Raw genomic sequence first — 22,322 nt, 5'->3', positions numbered from 1 at the left:
TCAGCTTTCTTTTTCCAAGAGAAAAGAGACCCAGATTGCCAATTTTTACCTGATGTGTATACTTAGGCATTTCTGGTATCATCCTGCAAACCTTCTCTGTACTTTCTCTAGTGCCTCTATATCTTTTTTATAATGTGTCTGAGGTTCATTCCCCCTCCTGTATTGCCTGCTCACACCTCACCCCAGGCCTTTTGGTGGCTCAGCATAGAAGTTATCCACATACCTGCCCTCCCAAAACCCTGTGCTGCACTGGGACGCCTAGCTGACATGCACAGTGGGGCCCAGCACTCTAAATATTACTCCAGCCCCCCAAAATTTAAAGCTCTTTGTTCTTTGCAATTCAGCAGAGAACAAGGTCTTGAGACAGTTGTTCATCAGCCCACACTGCAGCACAGAGTTAGGGGGTAACAACAACATCAGCTGAAAATCATTGTGAAGGTAAGAGGATGATTTTCAATTGTGCATGTTGCTGGTGGGAAGCCCACTCTGTGAGCACGCATTTAAGGAAATCACGACTACATTGCCAGTGATCCCTGAGTTGCACAACCAGGGTGTGAGGTTCCCACCTGGCAGTCAGAATTAAACCCTTTCAAATGTTCTAACACCCTTTCCATTTGGAATACTGTTCTTCTCAACACTTTCTAAAATCCTTTCATTCTGACACATTTAAATTATCTGTAAAAGCTGCATGTTTTTTTAAAAAATTGTCATGCATTTACCTTTTGAAAGGGAAGCCCAGGATTTGGAATTCCAGGCCAGCCCGGCCTCAAAGGAGAGCCAGGTGAAAGGGTGAGTAGTAGAAACACACTAACAGGGAGACAGCTTTGTTCCAAGAGAAATGAGGTGTATACTGTGGATTAACCTTTCTGACCTACTAGTTGATAGTATCACATACTTTGCATTTAGCCCATAACATCTCATGATCTGCTAAATGTACCTGTTATGTCCCTGCGAAATGAACCTGTTCAGAAATTGTAAGTTGTAGTCTGTGTGCTGTCTGCTGTAATTTCTGAATTTGGATACAGTTCAGGCGAATGAAGGTAAGTCTCCTCTTTTCTCACGTTAGGACCAATGGGAAATGAGATTGAGCAGTCAAAACCTTATTCCAAATAAATGTGGGCTCATCAAACAAAACTGCCCCTCTTTACTCCTTCTCCAGGCACCATGCCCTAAGAGGATGGCAACCATGGACTTCTATTGGATTGGTCCATGTTTATGCTTGGCAAAGTACTGCAGTGGTTTGCCATTGCCTTCTGTAGTATGGCTGACCAGGAAACTCTCTCGCTGTTATTACCTGCCATCAGGTGTACTGGAAGGATTAACAGGCTGACCTGTTTGGCCATATTATGAATGCACTTTCTATGGCCATCAAGTCCTGGAGTAGGACTTGAACTCAGAGGTAGGGACACTACCACTGTGCCATAAGACCTCCATCCCTCTACTACTGACACCTAATTGATACTAAATAACATTCTAAATTAATACATATCTCGATTTAGTACTAACCTCTATTTATTTAGTACTCACTGGCAGCCATTGGGGGGCTGGGTGGAAAATGGAACTGTGACATGCTGAGGTAAAAGGTACTCGTCTGAGATTGGGAGTTTTACTCAATGCTAGGAGTGTTTGACACCAGCAGAGGCACAGGAGAAATAGTTTGACCTTATTAATCATCTGCTGCTTGATGTTTCAGTGGGTAAGTGGTACTTCTTGTTTGGTGCTAAGCATTTTAACCAGGAAGATTACAGGTTTGATCACTGGTTTGTGCCAAGGTACAAGATCTCAACTGAAATAGAACTGGGAAGTTGAGGAATTATGGAAATGACTTGGATGTTCCCATAAGCATTTCCAAGGAGTGGCAACATACACTTTTCCATACATGTTGTAGCCTGGAGCTATGGATAGTGTTGGCAGACGCTCCAAATTTCTTTCCATCACATGGTTGACCAGGAATCTCTCCTGCCCTTACTGCCTGTGTGTGTTGGAAGGATTTTCAGGCTGATCCTCAACGTTTTGACCACATTATGAACGCATCTTCCTTAGCCATCAAGTCCTAGAGTGGGACTTGAACATGAAGGACTTGGCTTAGAGGGAAAGACACTACCCATTGTGCCACAAGACCTCCATTCAGCCATCACTAATACTGCCCATTTCCACTTCCATAACATTGCTCAACTTCACCCCTGTCTCAGCTCCTCTGCTGCTGAAATCTATTCATGCCTTCGTTACCTCTAGGCTCAACTATTCCAACACACTCCAGGCTGGTGTCCTGCATTCTACCTCCATAAAATTGGGGTCATCCAAAACTCTGCTGCTCGTGTCTTTCATGGCAAGTCCTGATCTTCTATCACCCTGTGCACGTTGACCCATTTTGGCCAGTGGTCAAGCAATGTCTTGATTTTAAAATTCTCATCCTTGTTTTCAAATCTCTCCATGACCTTGCCCCCACCTCACCTCCCCCCACTCTCGCCCTACAACCCTCCGAGATATCTGCCCTCCTCTAATTCTGGCCTCTTGTGCATTCCCAATTATACTTACCCCACCATTTGGTGGCTGTTTTCTAGTTGCCTAGGCCCCAAGTTCTAGAATTCCCTCCCTACACCAGTCCACCTCTCAATCTCACTTTTCTCCTTTAAGACATTTCTTAAAACCTTCCTCTTTGATCAACAATGACAACTTTTATTTCCATAGCGCCTTTAATGTAATGAAACATCCCAAGGTGCTTCACAGGAGCATTATAGAACAAAGTATGACACTGAGTCACATAAGGAGATATTAGGTCAGATGACCAAAAAGCTTGGGTCAGGATTTTACTGCCCCATTATGGTGTGTCTCCCCCTGGTGGATGCGGTGAGCCACTTCAATCTCCATTCAGTTCGGCTGGACTATAATATCCCACTGGGCGGGATGGGCCATAAAATCCTGGCCCTGGTCAGAGAGAGATGTGTTGGTTAGGTAGAGCTGGGTGTCGTCAGCATAGATGTGAAAACCAACGCTGTGATTTTGGATCAAAACTAGCGCTGTGATATTGCCCAGGGGCAACATGTACATGAGAAATAGGAGGGGGCCAAGGATTGATCCTTAGAGGACATCAGAGTTAACGATGTGGGAACAGGAAGAGAAGCCATCACAATTGATTCTCTGGCTACAATTAGATAGATAAAAATGGAACCAGGTGAGAGCAGTCTCACCCAGCTGGATGACAGAGTAGAGGCGTTGGAGGAGGATGAAGTGGTCAATTATGCCAAAGGCTGCAGAACAGGTCAAGAAGGACAAGGAGGGAAAGTTCACCTTTGTCACAGTCACATAGGATGTGATTTGTGACTTTGATAAGAGCTGTTTCAGTACTGGGACAGGGTGGAAACCTAATTGGAGGGACCAAGCTTTTGGTCATTTGACCTCATATCTCCTTATGTGGATCCATGTCATACCTTAGAACCATATAAGCATAGAAAAGTTATGGCACTGAAAGATTTGTTTTGTTTTATAATGCTCCTATGAAGCATGATGGGATGTTTTATTATGTGAAAATAGCTATATAAATACTTGTTGGCTTTTAAAATTTTTTTCACAGGATGTTGGTGTCACTGGCAAGGTCAGCATTTGTTGCTCATCCCGAATTGTCCTTGAGAAGGGGGTGGTGAGCTGCTTTCTTGAATCACTGCAGTCCATGTGGCGAAGACTCTCCTCCTCCTCCTCTACCTCCACCTCCATCATGATCTGCATTGGCTTCCAGTTCCGCAACACCTTGATTTTAAAATTCTTATCTTTGTCTTCAAATCCCTCCATGGTCTCACCCCTCCGTTTCTCTGTAATCAGCTCCAGCCCTAAACCCTCCAAGATCTCTGCAGTCCTCCATTTTTGGCCTCTTGCAGATCCCCTATTTTAATTGTTCCACCATTGGCAGCTGTTTCTTCAACTGCTTAGGCCTTAAGCTCCAGAATTCCCTCCCTAAACCATTCCGCCTCTCTTCCTCTCTCTCCTCCTTGAAGCCGGTCTTTCAAACCTACCTCTTTGACCCAGATTTTGGATATCTCCATTTGTGGCTCATTATCAAATGTTGTTTGGTGATGCTCCTGTGAAGCATCTTACTGTGTTAAAGTTGCTATGTAAATACAAGTTTATGTTGTTATAAAGTGAAAGAGATAGGTATTGTGTTTAACGTTTTCACAATGGGCAAATATTATGGAAATGACAATATGGGACTTAATTGGCTCTATTATAATTTAATCATATGCTTATGGAAAAAAATTGCAAAACTCTGCTTCACTAGTTTTTACGGGCATCAGTGACACTTTAGTTTATTATGAAATTAGCCTTTTTCTCTCAATGACATTGTAAGTTCATGTTTTCTCAACAGGGCAATGTTGGTTTGTCGGGCCGACCGGGTGAGAAGGTAAGCTCAAAATGTTCCTTTCCTACTCGATGAAACTCTGCTTTCTATTCTGCTGACAACAATGGTTTGCAGTGGCCAATCAATAACAGAGCTAAAGTCGTCTTGTTTGAATAGGGTGAAATCGGCAAGGACGGAGAGCAAGGGAGACCCGGAGCTCCAGGAAGCCTAGGGCCAATAGGACTAAGAGGTAAAGATGTAAGTAAAAGTTAAAGGCCATGTCTGATCTTTAAACAGGAAATCTCGCCATCAGAGCCCTTCCAAAAATTTATTGGTAAGAAAATGCAGTTACTTCTGGCATCCTTTAGGTTCATAGTTTTCACCACCATTAGAGTGGTGCTCTTTCAACTATGATGCCCAGTGACCTCTGCACCTCCCTCCTTAAACCCTTGGCCTGACCTCCTCACTGCCTGAGGTTTGTAAGCTACCGAAAGATAGTTCTCTCCAGCGTCAATTGGTAAGCATCTCACTTTCACCTGGAGTTTCCACAGGCATCCTTCTAATCTCCCAGCCTAACTCCAGAGGAAGATTGACGGAAACCTGGAATGAACAACGTAAATGCTGAAAATAGGCCAGGAGATCAGTAAAAGCCAGATCCCTCTATTCAGCCTATTCATTTCAAAGAACAAAGAAAAGTACAGGCCCTTCGGCCCTCCAAGCCTGCGCCAATCATATTGCCTGTCAAACTAAAACATTTTGCACTTCCGGGGTCCGTATCCCTCTATTCCCATCCTGTTCATGTATTTGTCAAGCTGCTTTTTAAACACCACTATCATAACTGCTTCCACCACCTCCTCTGGAAGCGAATTCCAGACACTCACTACCCTCTGCGTAAAAAAACTTGCCCCGCACATCTCCTCAAAAGTTTTCTCCTCTCACCTTAAATCTATGTCCCCTAGTAATTGACTCTTCCACCCTGGGAAAAAGCTTCTGACTATCTACTCTGTCCATGCCACTCATAATTTTGTAAACTTCTATCAGGTCGCCCCTCAATCTCCGTCGCTTGGTGAGAACAATCCAAGTTTCTTCAACCTCTCCTCATATCTAATAACCTCCAGACCAGGCAGCATCCTGGTAAACCTCCTCTGCACTCTCTCCAATGCCTCCATATCCTTCTGGTAATGCGGCGACCAGAATTGCACGCAATATTCCAAGTGTGGCCTAACCAAGGTTCTATACAGCTGCAGCATGACTTCCCAGTTTTTATACTCAATACCCCTGCCGATGAAGGCAAGTATGCCATATGCTTTCCTGACTACCTTATCCACCTGCGTTGCCACTTTTAGTGACCACTGGACCTGTACACCCAGATCCCTCTGCCCGTTGATGCACTTAAGGGTTCTGCCATTTACTGTATAATTCCTACCTGTATTAGACCTTCCAAAATGCATTACCTCGCATTTGTCCGGATTAAACTCCATCTGCCATTTCTCCGCCCAAGTCTCCAACCGATCTATATCCCATTGTATCCTTTGACCATCCTCTTCACTATCTGCAACTCCTCCAACCTTAGTGTTGCCTGCAAACTTACTAATTAGCCCAGTTACATTTTCCTCCAAATTATTTACATATACTATAAACAGCAAAGGCCCCAGCACTGATCCCTGTGGAACACCACTAGTCACAGCTCTCCATTTCAGAAAAGCATCCTTCCACTGCTACCCTCTGTCTTCTATGACCAAGCCAATTATGTATCCATCTTGCCAGCTCACCTCTGATCCCATGTGACTTTACCTTCTGGACCAGTCTGCCATGAGGGACCTTGTCAAAGGCCTTAATGAAATCCATGTAGATAACATCCACTGCCCTTCCATCATCGATCATCTTTGTCACTTCCTTGAAAAACTCAATCAAGTTAGTGAAACACGACCTCCCCTTCACAAAACCATGCTGCCTCTCACTAATACGCCCATTTGCTTACAAATGGTAATAAATCCTGTCACGAAGAATCTTCTCCAATAATTTTCCTACCACTGACGTAAGGCTCACTGGCCTGTAATTTCCTGGATTATCCCTGCTACCCTTCTTAAACAATGGAACAACATTGGCCATTCTCCAGCCTCTGGGACCTCACCTGTAGTCAGTGAGGATACAAAGATTTCTGTCAAGGTCCCAGCAATCTCCTCCCTTGCTTCCCTCAGTACTCTGGGGTAGATCCCATCTGGTCCTGGGAACTTATCCATCTTAATATTCTTCAAGACACCTAACACCTCTTTTTGGTCTCAACATGATCCAGGCTATCTACACGCTTTTCCTTAGACAAATCGACCACCAAGTCCTTTTCTTTGGTGAATACTGATGAGAAGTACTCATTTAGTATCTCTCACATTTCTTCTGGCTCCACACACAGATTCCCACCTCTATTCCTGAGTGGGCCTACCCTTTCCCTGGCTACCCTCTTGCTTTTTACATATGTATAAAAGGCCTTGGGATTTTCCTTAATCCTGGTTGCCGATGACTTTCCATGACCCCTTTTAGCCCTCCTGACACCTTGCTTAAGTTTCTTCTTACTTTCTTTATATTCTCCATGGCTTCATCTGTTCCCAGCCTTCTAGCCCTTACGAATGCTTCCCTTTTCTTTTTGACTAATCTCACAATATCCTTTGTTATCCAAGGTTCCTGAAACTTGCCATGCTTATCCTTCATCCTAGCAGGAACATGCCGGTCCTGAATTCTTATCAACTGACGTTTGAAAGCCCCCCACATGTCAGTTGTTGATTTGCCCTCAAACATCCGCCTCCAGTCTAGATTCCTCAGTTCCTGCCTAATATTGTTATAATTAGCCTTCCCCCAATTAAGCACCTTAACCCGAGGACTCCTGTTTTCCTTATCCACCAGTACCTTGAAATTTACTGAATTATGGTCACTTTTCCTGAAATACTTCCCTACTGAAACTTCGACCACCTGGTCGGGTTCATTCCCTAATACCAGGTCCAGTATTGCCCCTTCCCTAGTTGGACTATCTACATGTTGTCTCAGGAAGCCCTCCTGGATGCACCTTACAAATTCAGCACCATCTAAACCCCTAGCACTAAGTGATTCCCAGTCAATATAGGAAATGTTAAAATCACCCACCACAACAACCCTATTGCTTTTACATCTTTCCAAAATCTGCCTACATAGCTGTTCCTCAATCTCCTGCCAGCAATTGGGAGGCCTATAGTAAACCCCCAACATTGTGACTGCACCCTTCCTATTCCGGAGCTCTTTCCATATTGCCTCGCTGCATGAGCCCTCCGAGGTGTCCTCCTGTCGTACAGCTGTGATATTCTCCTTAACCAGCAGTGCAACTCCCCCACCTCTTCTACATCCCTCTCTATCCTGCCTGAAACATCTAAGTCCTGGAACGTTTATCTGCCAATCCTGTCCATCCTTCAGCCAAGTCTCTGTAATAGCAATAACATCATTGTCCCAAGTACTAATCCAAGCTCTAAGCTCACCTGCCTTGCCTGTTATACTTCTCGCATTGAAACAAATGCATTTCAGACCCCCCAGTCCCACTGTGTTCAGTTATTTCTCCCTGCCTGCTCTTCCTCTTAGTCCTACTGGCCATATTCACTAGTTCCCAGTCATTTATTTCAGCTGCTGACCTATTGCTCTGGTTCCCACTCCCCGGCCATACTAGTTTAAACGCTCCCAAGTGACACTAGCAAACCTCACCGCCAGGATATTGGTGCCCCTCCAGTTTAGATGCAACCCGTCCTTGTACAGGTCCCACCTGTCCCGGAAGAGAACCCAATGATCCAGATATCGGAAACCCTCTCTCCTACATCATCTGTTCAGTCACGTGTTTACCTGCACTATCTTCCTATTTCTAGCCTCACTGGCACGTGGCACAGGGAGTAATCCTGAGATTACAACCCTAACTTTCTGCCTAGCTCCCTGAACTCTCACTACAGGACCTCACCACTCTTCCTGCCTATGTTGTTAGTACCAATGTGTACCACAACCTCTGGCTGTTCTCCCTCCCCCCTTCAGAATGTCCTGTACCTGATCAGAGAAATCCTGGACCATGGCACCAGGGAGGCAACATACCATCCTGGTGTCTCTTTCATGACCACAGAAGCGCCTATCTGAGCCCCTGACTATAGAGTCCCCTGTGACAATTGCTCTTCTGTGCTTTGACGCCCCCCCACCCCTGCTGAACAACAGAGCCATGGTGCCACTGCTCTGGCTACTGCTGTTGTCATCCATTTTATTCTATGATCTTTCAAGCACTGGGAACTCTACTGAACATGTGCAGCATGGCGCAAATACATTCTCCTGTCTATTCCTTTTTGGAGGAGTGGTTGATTGTGATAGGATCATGTACAACGTGCAGTTGAAAGGATAGATCAAATGTAGACTTAATGATTACCTGCTCTAACATTAATTCAAGTCTCTTGCAACGTCAGGTTCAGTTTTGTACCTCAGCTGGCTTCTGTAATGATGTGAGTTGTACTCATTGTTAAAATGTAAAGCTGATATATTTTAAACAGAAATGTTACAAAAAATAAATCAGAAGGAGTTAAGTGTTCCTAGTAGTAGTGTCATGAATGATACAGCACAGAAGGAGGTCATTCAGCCCATCTTGACTATACTGACTCTTTCGTAAAGTTATCCAACTAGTCCTACTCCCACGCTCTTTCACCATAGCCCTTCAATTTTTGCCCATCAATTTTCAACCTTCAAGTATTTATCCAGTTCCCTTTTGAATGTTATTTGAAACCCCTTTCAGCAAACTTTCTAGTAGTGCTTTCTAAATCATAACAATTCACTATTATTAGCCTATTGCTTAAACTAATTAGCAATTGGCACCACAACGCCTTGTTTCCATGTTCAGTAGTTCCTTAGCTGTCATTCCTACTGTTCAGGTCTTCCCACCAACCATTTACTTTTCCTTTTCCAGTTGACACTCTTTCAATCGCTAGCTTAAAGTGGTGATCTTCAGTTCTGTGGCACAGATACCCTTCCACCACAATCTTCTTACCATGGCACACTCTGTTTACTGCATGAGAACTAATTTCCAATACTTCTATGTTGATCATTCAATCTTTTCCAAATAATCTCACAACATCTTTCCTGCAAGGACGTTCTGAAAACTTTAGATCTCTGCTTTTGTGCCTTCAGACTCTCAGCAATACACCAAGGTGTTGACTTCCAGCCAGAGTGTCTCTTTTTTATTTATTCCTCACTTCATGAAGCATACAGTTCTCTAAATGTATAAAGCATCTTTTGGATTGGACGTTAAACCAAGGCCCTGTCTGCCCTCTCAAGTGGATGTAAAAGATCCCATAGCCCTACTTCAAAGAAGGACAGGGGAATTCTTCCCAGTGTCCTAGTGAATATATATCCATCAACTAATATCATCAAAACAGATTATCTAGTCATCATGATATTGCTGTTTGTGGGAGCTTGCTGTGCACAAATTGGTTGCCAGGTTTCCTGCATTCCAACAGTAACTATGCTTGAGAAAGTACTTAATTGGCTGTAAAGTGCTTTGGGATGTCCTGAGGTTCTGAAAGATGCTAGATAGATGCAAGTTCTTTTTGTTGGCTTTCATCTGTCAGCCGCCTCATACAATGAATGCTTTCATAGTCTTTGTGAATTTGACACTTCCTTTAACACAATCCTTCAAATCACCAGAACAACAGCTTCAGTTTAAAGGGAAAACATTCACTGGCATTCTCACATTGTCTTGTAAGTTATGACAGATGATATCTCTATGTTCACGGCTCCCTCTGGGTTTCTTTATTTTTGAGTTTGATGCTTTAAAACTGCTGGCTAGATAGCCCGGCAGCAGATATTTTTTATGTAAATCTCCATCTTCAGTAACATTTTCTGATGATGTGAATGGGGGACCATGTTTATTCATGTGGTGAGGCATGCCTTCAGTGCAGGGGAAGGGTAGGTGAGAAAAGGGGAGTGGAAAGAGGAGGTGGGATGAGGATGCATGAATGCCAAGACTGGGAAAGTTCAGGGGGAAATTTGTCCAGTGTTGCTCTGCATAGCATACCATCTAGTAGTTGGTTAATATAGTGGAACAGTAGCAGAGGTCCAGCATGAATCATTCGCTCACCCTTTCAGTGTATTGAAACCAGGGGCAGGATTTTGCATTTTAGGTCAGGACCCAACACTGGGGTCAAATGTAGGTCCCAACCTGCAGCACGTTCATGGGATGTGGGCATTACTGGGTCAACCACATTGCTGTGGGTCTGGGGGTCACATGTAGGCCAGACCAGGCCAGGTAAGATTTTCCTTCCCTAAAGGGAATATTAGTAAACCAGATGAGTTTTTCTGACTATCAGCAATGATTTCATGGTCATCAGACTTTTAATTCCAGATTATTTTTGAATTCAAATTTCACCATCTGCCATGGTGGGATTTGAACCCAGGTCCCCAGAGCATTACCCTGGGTCTCTGGATTACCAGTCCAGTGATAATACTACTACTCCCCCTCTGACATGGGATTTGCTTGCTTGGCCAATTGTGGTTAGAGGGCAGGCTCAGCTCTCAAAACTTGGGGGCCAGTAGGAGGCCGTCCAGAAAGTAAGCAGTTGTGGCCTGCAGTGGCAGGTAAGGGAAAGAAAGAGACAGAGAGACCGTCACTAACTTAAAGCAACTTTAAAAAAGATTGAAATAAAAATGGGCTACAGCTTCCACGCCACCATTGTGGAGAGGGAACCAAGTGGGTCGGGGATTGAGATGTTGTTGGGGGGTGGGGGGGGGCGGGGGGGGGGGGGGCGGGGTGGTGCAGCAGCATGGGTGGTGGCCTGAAAGGCATCCTGGAGAGGTGACCCCTGTTCTACTGCTGGGAGGCTGCCCCTCTAATCACCGGCTCTGATTGGCCTTTAAATTATCTTAACAGGGTTCCCCGTTGTGTGCGGGCAGGTAGCTGTTCTGCCCCCACTCCTCCCTCTGGGAAAATGGCCCGGGGAAAAGATTGTGCCAGCAAACCAGCACACCAGCTGGCAGCATAAGATTATGTCTCCTCAGTATCTGCCCCCATATCAGGGTGAAAATCCTACCCCAGAAGTCAGGGAAAAGAATGTCTTTAGAAGCATCGAGCTTTCCTGCAAGAAAATATACTCTGCTACTTGCTTTTCCTCGATGGGCTTGTTTTGTTCAATCAGCTAGAAATCACTCAAATTTAGAAAGGGCCCTGGGATTACACTCCTGGCTGCCTTCTAGACCAAGGATGGGGGAATAATGAAAGCAGACAAAAGCGTGGGAAAATCAAGGCAAATGCTCTCGAAACAAACAGAATGATTCTATGGCATGAAAACAGAAAGTGCTGGAAGAACTCAGCAGGCCTGGCAGCATTTGTGGAGAGAAAATCAGAGTTAACATTTCAAGTCCAATATGACTCTTCTTCAGAGCTTCAGAGTTCTGAGGAAGAGTCATATTGGATTCAAAACATTAACTCTGATTCTCTCTCCACAAATGCTGCCAGACCGGCTGAGTTCTTTCTGTTTTCTTTCTGTTTTTATTTCAGATCTCCAGCATCCACAGTATTTTGCTTTTATATCAGGATGATTCTATAGCTTGTTCCAACAATCAAGAAGTCTGATTTAACCTTCATATGTTGTTTCTAACAGGGTATAAAAGGGCAGAAGGGTGAACCAGGCAAGGTATTGTCAGCTTATATAACTTCTGTTTCACTGCAGAGAATGTTGTATTATGTTAATATATCGCTAATGATTTGATACCGTTTCCATATCACTGTTAACTGACTGATTTATTCCCTAATTAGGGTGAAATGGGTCCACCAGGTTACTCAGGGGAGCGAGGAATTAGGGTGAGAATTATATAATTTCTTTGATTTGTTATTTTAATTGCCACTAGTGGGGACGATCTGCAATCTTTCTAACTGAAGCAATTGTTCTGAGATGGTCCTTCTATCTGTGCACTCTAGGCATGGTATTTGGTTAGGAGACAGACTGTAGTCACACTCTGGTATCTGCTTAATACTTGTTTATTTGTACTACACCCAAACAGGTTACAGAGTAGGCACATTGCTCCTGGGCATATGTTCCAACCTCTCTCTCTCCCGAGAGAGAGAGGGAGACAGTCTAACATGTGACTCACTGGCGTCAAGAGGTACATCATCATCTAAGTGTGGTAGCGGGCAGGAAAAAAGTTGTTTTCCGCTCTGGCCACAATGCTGGGTTTTTGCGCCGTATCGCCCCATTCCCGGTGTGTACTACCTCATTAATAATGCGTTCCCGGGAAACACGCCGGATCGCTGGCAGGGCAGCCTCTGCTTTGCCCGCCCCGCTGTCATCCCAGGCCTTCAGTAATCCGGACACCATATTTAAAGGGCTCCCCTGCACACAGCTAGCTCTCTCTAAGGCATCGGAAGCTGCCACAAAGTCATGGCTGCCAAAGGGATGAAACGTGCTGACCTTAAATTTAGCGACGCCTCCCTCGGGCGCCTATTGAATGCAGTAGGGGCCCGCTGTGAAGTCCTCTACCCCCCGGTCTGGGCGAAGACCAGCAAACAAGGTCACCAATCCAGCATTGGAGGCAGTGGCAGCAGTGGTCAGCGCCAAAACCCTGCAAAAGAGGACAGTCACCCAGTGCCAAAAGAGGATGAATGATCACCTTCGTTTCACCAAGATAAGTCACTCTCACCTCACACACTCTCAAACGAATCACACATCCACAGGGCCCTCACTCTCTGCCAGTTCAAGGGACATCACCATTCACTCTCTCTCACACACACCTTCATTTTCCTCATCCCGTCCATGGGGTCACTCGCTACCCACACATGCCAGGCATCCTTCTCATCTGGCCTGGCAGGCATCCTGCTTACACTCTCTCCATCTGTATTCATGCAGGACAAGCTGGCACAAGCATGATTATCATTGCTAAGATTAACTTTCATTTCCAGATTTTCTTCATTGAATTCAAACTCCACCAGCTGCTGTGGTAGGATTTGAAACAACCTCCCCAGTAAATTAGCTGGGGGCCTCAGGATCACAAGCCCAGCAACATTACCACTACGCTAATGTCTTCCCAAATAAGATGTAACTCTTATTGAGTTAAAACAATCAAATTAAATTAACAAAATTGGGATAAATCAGGCACAGCCCCTAATTTAGGTCAGCTGTAAAACCAAGAACAAAGCTTAAAGGAAACTTACAACTTTAAACCAAAATGTGATTAAAGGGATCGATAAAACACCCCAGTCCCCACGGTGCCCACCGGGCACGGAAGGCCTCGAGAGTGCCGGCAGACACCCAAATAAGATGTAGTTGCACAGTCTGGGTACAGGTGTTAATCACCTGGACATAATTTTCACTATTGTAAATAAACTCCCATGAATGTTTCCTTGCCTATGACCCCTTGTTATGATGAGCAGTGTTCATGCCACTCAGATGTGAAACCTTGGTTCCTGCACAAGATAAAGGCAGGTCTGGGGCTTCTTCCCTGCTCAGTGTGTAACCTTCAGACCAAACTGATGGTCCAGTTTCACACTCACTGGACACATTAGTGATGCCTGCACCTCGATAGTGCTGGTCATTGCTGCAGAATGTCGTGGACAGGTGTCACCGAGTTCCGTCATTCTCTCTGTGCTCTCAGCAACTTTGAGGTGGGGTTGGCCCCCCATCTCTTCAGCATCTGTGTCTGGTGATGCTGTGCTCCTGAAGGAGACAGGTGCTGAAGGCTGCCAAAGGATCAGGTGCATTTAAAGTTTCACGGCTGCGTCTTCATGATTTGACCCTGAGCACAGAGCCCAAGTGAGTTGCCCTCAGCCACACAGGAGCCAGACATTCACAGAGGCAAGTGTAACACAGGGAGTGTCCTCACTGCATGTTGTCATCCTCCTGGAATATAGCAAGTTTTAGGACCTCCGCTGCGCCTCCATGACATGAGCCTAAGCACTGAGAGTATGTGCACAGCTATCAGCCACAAAGGATTCAAACATTCACAGATGCAAGATGAGGATGTCAGGACTGTCCGCACTACATTTCGCCATCATGCTCCACGAATCTTGCGGCTATGAGGGCCTCCCAAGCACACCTGCCTTGTCTGGCCAGTGTAATGGCCTCATCATCGGCATCCTTGCCTTCGAGGACCTAATCACTGCCTCCCACTTCGCCGTCCACCTCATCAGAGGAGAGGTACATCTCCACCTCAGCCAGGTCCTCCCCCCATTGTAGTGCCAGGTTATGGACCATGCAGCAAGCTACGATGATGCGTGACTGTGTTGCAGTCTCCACCGAACCTGCCGAGCTACCGGACCTGTTGAGGCACCAGAACCTCATTTTCAAAATGCCCATCATTTGCTCCAGCAAAGTCCGGGTTGCGGGACGAGCCTCATTGTACCGTTGCTCTGAGGTTGCTGCATGGGTGTCATCAGCCATGTCCTCTGTGGGTAGTCCTTGTCTCTCAGGAGCCAACCCTGCTGCCTCCCTGGACCCTGGAAGATGTCAGGGATCTGAGACCTGCCGAGGATGGAGGAGTTGTGGACGCTCTGTGGGAATCATGCGCAGACCTGTAGGATGCATTTGTGGTGGTCGCTCATCAGCTGAACATTCAGCGAGTGGAAGCCTTTGCGGTTGACGTAGTTGACTGCTTGTTGCCATGGAGATCTAAATGCCATGTGAGTGCAGTCGATGGCACCCTGCACCTGTGGGAAACCTGAGGTCTGCACAAATCCCAGCACTCTTGCTTCCTGGCTTTCCTGATCCCAGGCGAAATGCACTGTGCTAGTGCTGGATACATTTGTGTGTGGAGGCTTGTGAGATCCTGCATAGGTCACCTGTGGAGCCTGGGAAGGAGCCACTGGTGTAAAAATTGAGTGCAGCGGTCACTTCCACGGCCACTGGTAGTGGATGCCCTCCATGTCACCGTGGCGCCAAATCCTGCCGCAGGTTGCAAATGTGACCGACCATTTCCCTAGACATGCTCAGTCTTCGCGACACTGGTTCTCAGTCACCTGCAGGAATGACGAGCATTGTCTATAGACCCTGAGTCTAGTGAGGTGTATATGAGCAATGGCTTGCTGTGTATCTTATGCTGTCTGCGTGGCAAGCCCTGCTGCCCCTTCATCTTGAGGGAGGTGCCCTTTTTGCTGAGGCAGGTGCCTCTGCTGCTCTCTTCTTCTTCTCTGCTTCTTGTAAGCCATGCAGCATATCACTATATCACTAGGCTCTATAATCCTGATGTTCTCCTCCTGCAGGGTCAATGAGAAAGATGTGTGGGTTAGCATATGTGTCCTAAGAACTTCTCTTGGTTAATCTGAAGGCCCCTTCACAGCAGGAGAGTGCTGGCCACCACTTGGATGGCCAGTGTGTAGTGCGCTCATTGGCTGTCGGAAACCGCCCCCACCTTCAACCCACTGCACTGGACCAATTGGCAGCAGCTTCGTCCACTGGCCTGCATGCTGTGCTCTCAGCTCAGGCACAGGCATTCTCCTAACCCGCACAGCAAGGCTGCTCTGTTAGCTTGAGCTTTGAGGGATACTGGTCTAAACCTTAAAAGCATTACAAGGGGCTGTGAGTGCTTCCACCAGCGACTGCTCCATGGTCACCTTTCGTAAGGGGATTCTACAACTTGCCCAGTCGACCAGTTGCTCTGCTGCCCCCTAAAACACACATTAATTTTCAGTCTGCGCCCGAGGGGTGATAGGTTCTGGAGCTTTTGGTGGCACTTTCATCCTATTGCGTCGTTTGAATAGGCAGAAAAACTTCAGAGGCCCGACTCCAAACATGTCGATGGAGCTACAGCTGAACAGTCTCAGCTGTAGAAGAATGTTCACTTTTGACAAGCCTTTCCAGGTATGTGGCCGTTTCCCTCACCCCACACCACCACCCACCCCCCTCACCCCCCACTCCCCCCCCACCCCCCCTCACTCCCTCCAAGTGCTTGAGTACTTCCTACAGTCCATGCTGCCTTGCACTCTCGGCCTGACCTGCACTGGAGTCCTTGCCCGGGCACCACACTGAAAGCCAGCTGGGGAAAAAGCGACTTGCCGGTGTCCCCCGCGAATGCTTGGCGCCTCTTACTTGATGTCCTACAGGTGACGCTTGTGAGTGCTGCACAACGTTGTGTCCACTCACCTCCGAGTTCCCTTCAAAGTTCAGGTCGTCAGCAGTATGCCTTTTAAAGGAAGTCATGAAGCACGCCATTCTGAAGTCGTGCCGACGTGGGTGGTAAATTTGATATGGGGGGTTGATTCCGGTGATAATGAGATGTTAAAGAATTGAAATTAGTTTCCCAACGTGCGGTGGTGGGAAACGCAGCCCGCCATTGACGGATGGGGCAGATGATTGCAAATTGATTTCACGATGGGTGTGAAACTGATTTTTGGCCTTCTCACCATATTGTCCCTCCCCGCCCACCATGATGCCCGATGCCAAAGGGGCCGGAAAATTCCGGCCATTCATTATGTGGACATTTGGATGCTGACCTGGAGTTTGTTTTTAAAAAAACGGTCATAAACTCATCTTGGAACTGTCAACAAACTTGTGTTTTCCAAGAAATCACCTGACCGGCATTGTACTTGAGAGGGAAGAACTGTTTGTTTGTTTTGAACTGCAATCACTTTAAATGATGGGGAAAAACTGGTGAAGGCAAAGGCAAGTGATTTACTGGAAATCACATGGCAGAGGCAAGCTTTAAGCTTTGAACCTCAGGAAAGGATAAAGAGATGATTTCCAAATGACATTTCGGAAGAACTGTCTACTTTTTGTAGGCAGTGGTAAGAGAGCCACACTTCTCTCTGTATGAGGTTGCTTAAGTCTGGGCATTGCAAAAAATTGATGAGAATATGGAGCCAAGACAGTGTGAGAGACAAATTTCCTGTAGACGACAAACTTGGGGACAAAATTTATGTATGGGATTCTGCAGCTTCAGAAGTGCTAAAGATTGCGCTGCAGCCTCTGTGCTGACCTCCAGTTCTGAAGGGAAGAAGACGTTCAGCTGGGACTGATGTATGGATGTCATCTGACTTTCACCCTGGAAGGTCCAGCACTCTGGCAGTGTGATTCTCTCTGGACTCTGACAAGGACTCAGGCAAGGCATCCTCTCTGGAAGACTTCGTGGACAATGAGAGATGAACCAGACAAGATAATGGTAGGTTTAGTAGAACAAAGATCTGAATGCAGCTCAGCCACTAGAAGCAGTTGAATCCTCTAAAAACAGTGAATTCATATGGTGTGTCAATCAACTGGAAAGATGAATCATCCTCTAGGGCCTCAACCTCCAAAATATCACTCAGTGCTGCAAGGACCTCTTCCTCATCACTGTCTTCTAGGAAGAGCCAATTTAGGTCCAGCAGGTCTTCATGGGGAAGGTTACTGTCTGCTGCAGTGTCTTCTATATCTGCCACCTCTGGCCTAACTTCATGAAGAACTGAGAGATTCATATCTTCAATCTCCACCTGGGGTCCAGTGGATGGTGTCTCAATAATAGAAAGGAGCTTGCTGCTGATTGAATAAACTTCCTCAGCTCCTGAAGGCTGAATTGTCACTGGTTCTAAATAAAAGGTTGAATATTGTTCCATGAAAGACAATGGGCCATAACTTCCTCAAAGCGGCAACAGCGTCGGATTGCCACTCCATGTCCACTTAGATAAATTTCTTCTGTGCCTGTCTCGCCCGACCTTCCAACTCAGGCTGGGTGAGATCCAGGCAGCGCAACTGTCTCCTGAGTCCAGCGTTGCAGTCCAGCACCATTGAATTGGAGGAAGACACAACCCATTAAAGCACCAATTAAATGTAATTTTACGCTGCCCACCCAACCTTACGGTTGGTGGGCTGGTGAAATGGCCAAGTGGCCTTTGCATTTTTTAGGAAACCTCATCCACGGGTGGGATGAGGTTTCCAACAGCAATTAAAAATACAATAAAAATGTTAACTTCTCATTAATAACATGTTCCTGTTTATGGGACAGAGTCACATGAGGGGGCATGTTTTGTAACGTTTAAAAAATCTTTATTTTGATTTTTTAATATCTTCCGCTCCCTGAGGCAGCTCTGTACCTCAGGGGGCTTTCCCTGCGTGCATGCATGAAGTTCCCCACTCAACCTCCTCGCCCCCACCCCCAACCTCCCACACAGGCAGCACTGAGTGCTGCAACACACCCTTCACGCTGGGCGGGCCTTAATTGGCCTGCCAGCATGAAATCACAGTCCAGCCCTGATCGCAGGCGGCAGTCAGCTCCTGCCCGTCCCTGCCGAGCCCACCCATTGAGGGCAAAATCCTGGCCTTGAAATGTCCAGTATTTTCACACCCAAAGCATTCCGCACCCCTTGCTGCGCAGTCCTGGCATCTATATTGGTTTTTCATGCCACAATGCAAGCACCCCAAATCGGCTGCCGGTGTGGAGTTTCCCGCCCTTTCATCTGGTTTGATAGACTTTACTGTGAGTGCGGCCACTGTGCATGAGCCTAACCCCAGTCAATGGAATCATGTGAAGCCTCAGAATCACACCGAATTATAGCCTGATTAAATTCTCTGAGCTGGGCCTGCCTCACCTACTGGATCGTTTGATCCAAAGTAAGGTTATCTTTTGTCTGCAGAAAATCAGAGTTTTTCATCTTGGACATCCATGGCTATGCAATCATGGATTGGCTTGTCCCTCAGCTACAAGTGCTATCTGGGCGATATAGGCCAGTTAGAAATAACTCAATCGATTTCCCATGTCATTGTGACCTCCGGTTAAAACATGCTTGATCTTTATAGCTAAGTTTGGCTTTGGGCGAAAATAAGTGTCAAAGGCTTTGATTACAGTCTCAAAGTCTGGACTCCTTCACAATCTGCCTCAGGAGAACACCGTCTGCCGCTGGACCTACAGCATAAAGAAAGGAACTGACTTGATGCTTTTGCTGTTTAGAGTGAAGGTCTGATGCTGTTCGATACCGGAGTGAAAGGTCTTTCTGTAATTCCCACTGCTGGCCTCTCTGCAGGCCCTCGAGGCAGGGTAGGGGTAGAGACTACTCACCAGGTATGGTCACCGTTACCTCTCTTCAGTGTGCCTCCTCCTTCCATCAATTCATTACGAGCTGCTAACAAGATTTTCTTCACTCTATGGTTCCTTCGATAATACCAATGTATTTTTTACATTGATGTCTCCACTGCCACCACCATGTTCAGAGATGGTCAGTGGACACTAGGCCTGGTACTTGGTTAATAAATAGACAGTGTCATACTCTAGTATTTGTTTAACATTTGTTTATTAGTACTACATCTAAACAGATTATAAAGTAGGCATGTTGATCCTGGACATGGTGTTCCAACCTCTCTCTCTCTCCAGGCAGAGAGAGGTAAAATAACCTGACTGGTTGACGATGCCAAAATAGCTGCCTGGGAGCTCTGGGATAGGAACATAGGAACAGGAGGAGGCCATTCAGTCTTTGAGCCTGTCTGCCATTCAGTTGGATCGTGGCTGATCTATCTCCCTGCTTTGATTCCATAATGCTTCATAACTTTCACTAACAAAAAATAGATCAGGGATCGATCTGGGCAAATTATTTTCTTTTTGTTTTACCACTGATTGTACAAGCAGGCCCTGCACATCAAATCAGAGTTTATGCTTTATAGCTCTTTTAGGAATGATTCATATTTAAGTACTGCACTGGGAAGAAAAACTTGTGCAAATGAAGCCTGCACTTTGCTTGTCAAAGGGAAGATATGACAGCTGACAGAAGTCCGAGTCCTTTAATCTCCGAACCTCACTTGAGTTTGCAATTCTTTGTGCAACAGATAAAATATATAAGGTTATTGGAGTACCATCTATTTTTCTTTCACCTCTCTTTGTCCGCAAGCTGAAGGATTCCATCAGCAGACCATCTCCAACCAGTGGTCCAGACAGAAAAGGATTCACCCACTGTGGGTAGCTGAGTGGGAATATTTATAAAGGCATGAATCTCAGGTTAGGCATCCGGACTATATATCCAGTGCTCTGCTGCTAAAACCTCCTCGGCTGGTTGATGATCAATGATGGAAATTGTACCAAGAACTTTATCTGGTGGACAGTATAATGGAAAAATAACTTACCAGAGACACTTACAGGCCTTTCTATCTGTGAGCACGAATGTTGGATCTAGACAACCCTAGTAAGGCCAGTGGTCATTCCCCAACCTTACTTACACTTAAGTAGGTGGTGGTGAACCTTCTCCTTGAGCCACTGCTGTCTGTATGTTGAAAGTGCTTCCACAGCTCTATAATTTAAGGAATACTAGGATAGTAACTCAGTGAGGATGAAAGAATTGTGGTGTATTTCCAAGTTGGGATGTGTAGCATTAGGCTACCCATATGATGATATAAGTGACCAAGAGTTGAGAAGGAAATTGCTTATGGCTTAGACTGAGTAACACCTAGTCATTGATATGTGTTTATAGTTATGTTTAACCAATAAACCTGTTATAGTTCAGACATAGCAATGTCTCAGCAGTCATTCCTTAGCCAGTCACAAGCAACATACAACAGGATAGTGTGTGACTTTGAGGGAAATTTGCAGATAATGGTGTTCCAGTGAGACTGCTGCCTTTGTCCTAGATGGCGGAGGTCACAGTTTTGGGAGGTGCTGCAAAAGGAGCCCTGGTAAGTTACCAGGCATAATGTAGTGGAGCTCGGGACATAGCTCTGATATTTTGACCTCCTGAGTCTCCAGCAGGCAACTCTGTGCAGGAAAGGGTGATCACTTTTCACGGACTTCCTGATCGTTGGCCAAGAGTAGGTGATAATGACAGCCTCAGAGGAGGAGTCAGCAGGCACCTAGGGTGAAGCAAATATCAATGGATGGCACAGTAAACGCAAAAATAAAACAAGCAATGCCAGTTAACTATTTTTAAATATTCCTTGAATATTTTGTAGGGACCCTTAGGCCTGCCAGGCCGGCCTGGAGAGAAGGGACACAAAGGAGATTCTGGAAACCCTGGACATATGGTAGGTGATAAACATTACACAGAACATTCCTTTCCGATCATAGGAAGAGTAAGAGTGCTGTGAAGGTAAACCATTGCTTCCCATGTTGAAGAGAGCTTGCTTTCCAACTAGTTGAACCTGTTCTTGATTACCAGAAATTCTCATCACTAAAGTTTACTCATTTCACCTGGACCTGCTTGAGTTCCAGCTCGGGCCTAATTCCACCGGTATTGTCTTGACTTCAGCTTCAGAACAGTGCCTCCTGTTGCACGACCAAGACATTTTTCCATCGATGGGTTGAGGAGACTTTGAAGAACCCTTTAAAAACCAGCAGATGAAGGAGATTTTGCTGAGATTGGATTGAAACCCAGTTCAAAGAGGGAAAACAAGATGATTCCAATACAGTGAATACAAAATGTGGAGACTATGAGCTGGATTGCATGGAGTCGGGGAGACTGTGGAGGTGTGAAAATGGTGGCCGGGACCCAATTCCGGGATTCCCGACCCCTTTCCCAAGGCTTCCAATTTTCACTAGTGCGGGTTAAGCGTGCAGGCTGCTGTGGGTTGTGAGCCCGCACCCTGCACTCCCAATCTGCCCATATCCATAACTGGGATAGGCATGTCCTAGTCCTCCACAATGTTTAGGGATTCGGGCCAGCTTTTAAAGGACTCATGATTCATGGCACCCCGGAAGTGTCATGAACCAGAATCTGGATGAGGAACCTTTTTTTTTGAAATGCTCATGAAATAAAAAAAATAAACAATCATACATTCAAACACCCCTTAAAAAATGTTCTTTTCCAAGGTTGTAAACCTTTCAATCCAACACACAGTCATTCACAGTTCCCTTGACAAAAGATTCTCAAGTTTTTATATATCTTGTCAAAATAAACAAACGGCCATTCAAAAACCTCTTCAAAACACTCTAATACTATTAGCTCTTCATAAAACTATCTATCAAACAAAGCTCACAGTCCCCTTCACAGCTATGTAAACAACGCCTGCTGAGCTAAATCCACTAGTGGGGTTTGGTACTCAGCCATGCATTCATAATGAGATTCTATTGCTCAATG

General features: G+C 45.8%; 1 protein-coding gene across 1 annotated transcript in view; it reads left to right on the top strand.

Annotated features, from left to right (window-relative positions):
* Positions 1–22,322, top strand: part of LOC121286154 (collagen alpha-1(VII) chain-like) — a 188,135-nt gene that overhangs the window by 94,608 nt on the left and 71,205 nt on the right. The window contains exons 40-45 of the mRNA XM_041203135.1: positions 730–789; positions 4,361–4,396; positions 4,511–4,591; positions 11,971–12,003; positions 12,126–12,170; positions 21,199–21,270. Of these exons, the coding sequence (XP_041059069.1) occupies positions 730–789; positions 4,361–4,396; positions 4,511–4,591; positions 11,971–12,003; positions 12,126–12,170; positions 21,199–21,270 (327 nt within the window). The remainder of the gene's footprint in view (positions 1–729; positions 790–4,360; positions 4,397–4,510; positions 4,592–11,970; positions 12,004–12,125; positions 12,171–21,198; positions 21,271–22,322) is intronic.

The sequence above is a fragment of the Carcharodon carcharias genome, chromosome 13 (genome assembly GCF_017639515.1).
Source record: "Carcharodon carcharias isolate sCarCar2 chromosome 13, sCarCar2.pri, whole genome shotgun sequence".
Lineage (NCBI taxonomy): Eukaryota > Metazoa > Chordata > Chondrichthyes > Lamniformes > Lamnidae > Carcharodon > Carcharodon carcharias.
Note: the sequence above shows the minus strand (reverse complement) of the source record. Positions and strands in the feature narration are given on the sequence as shown.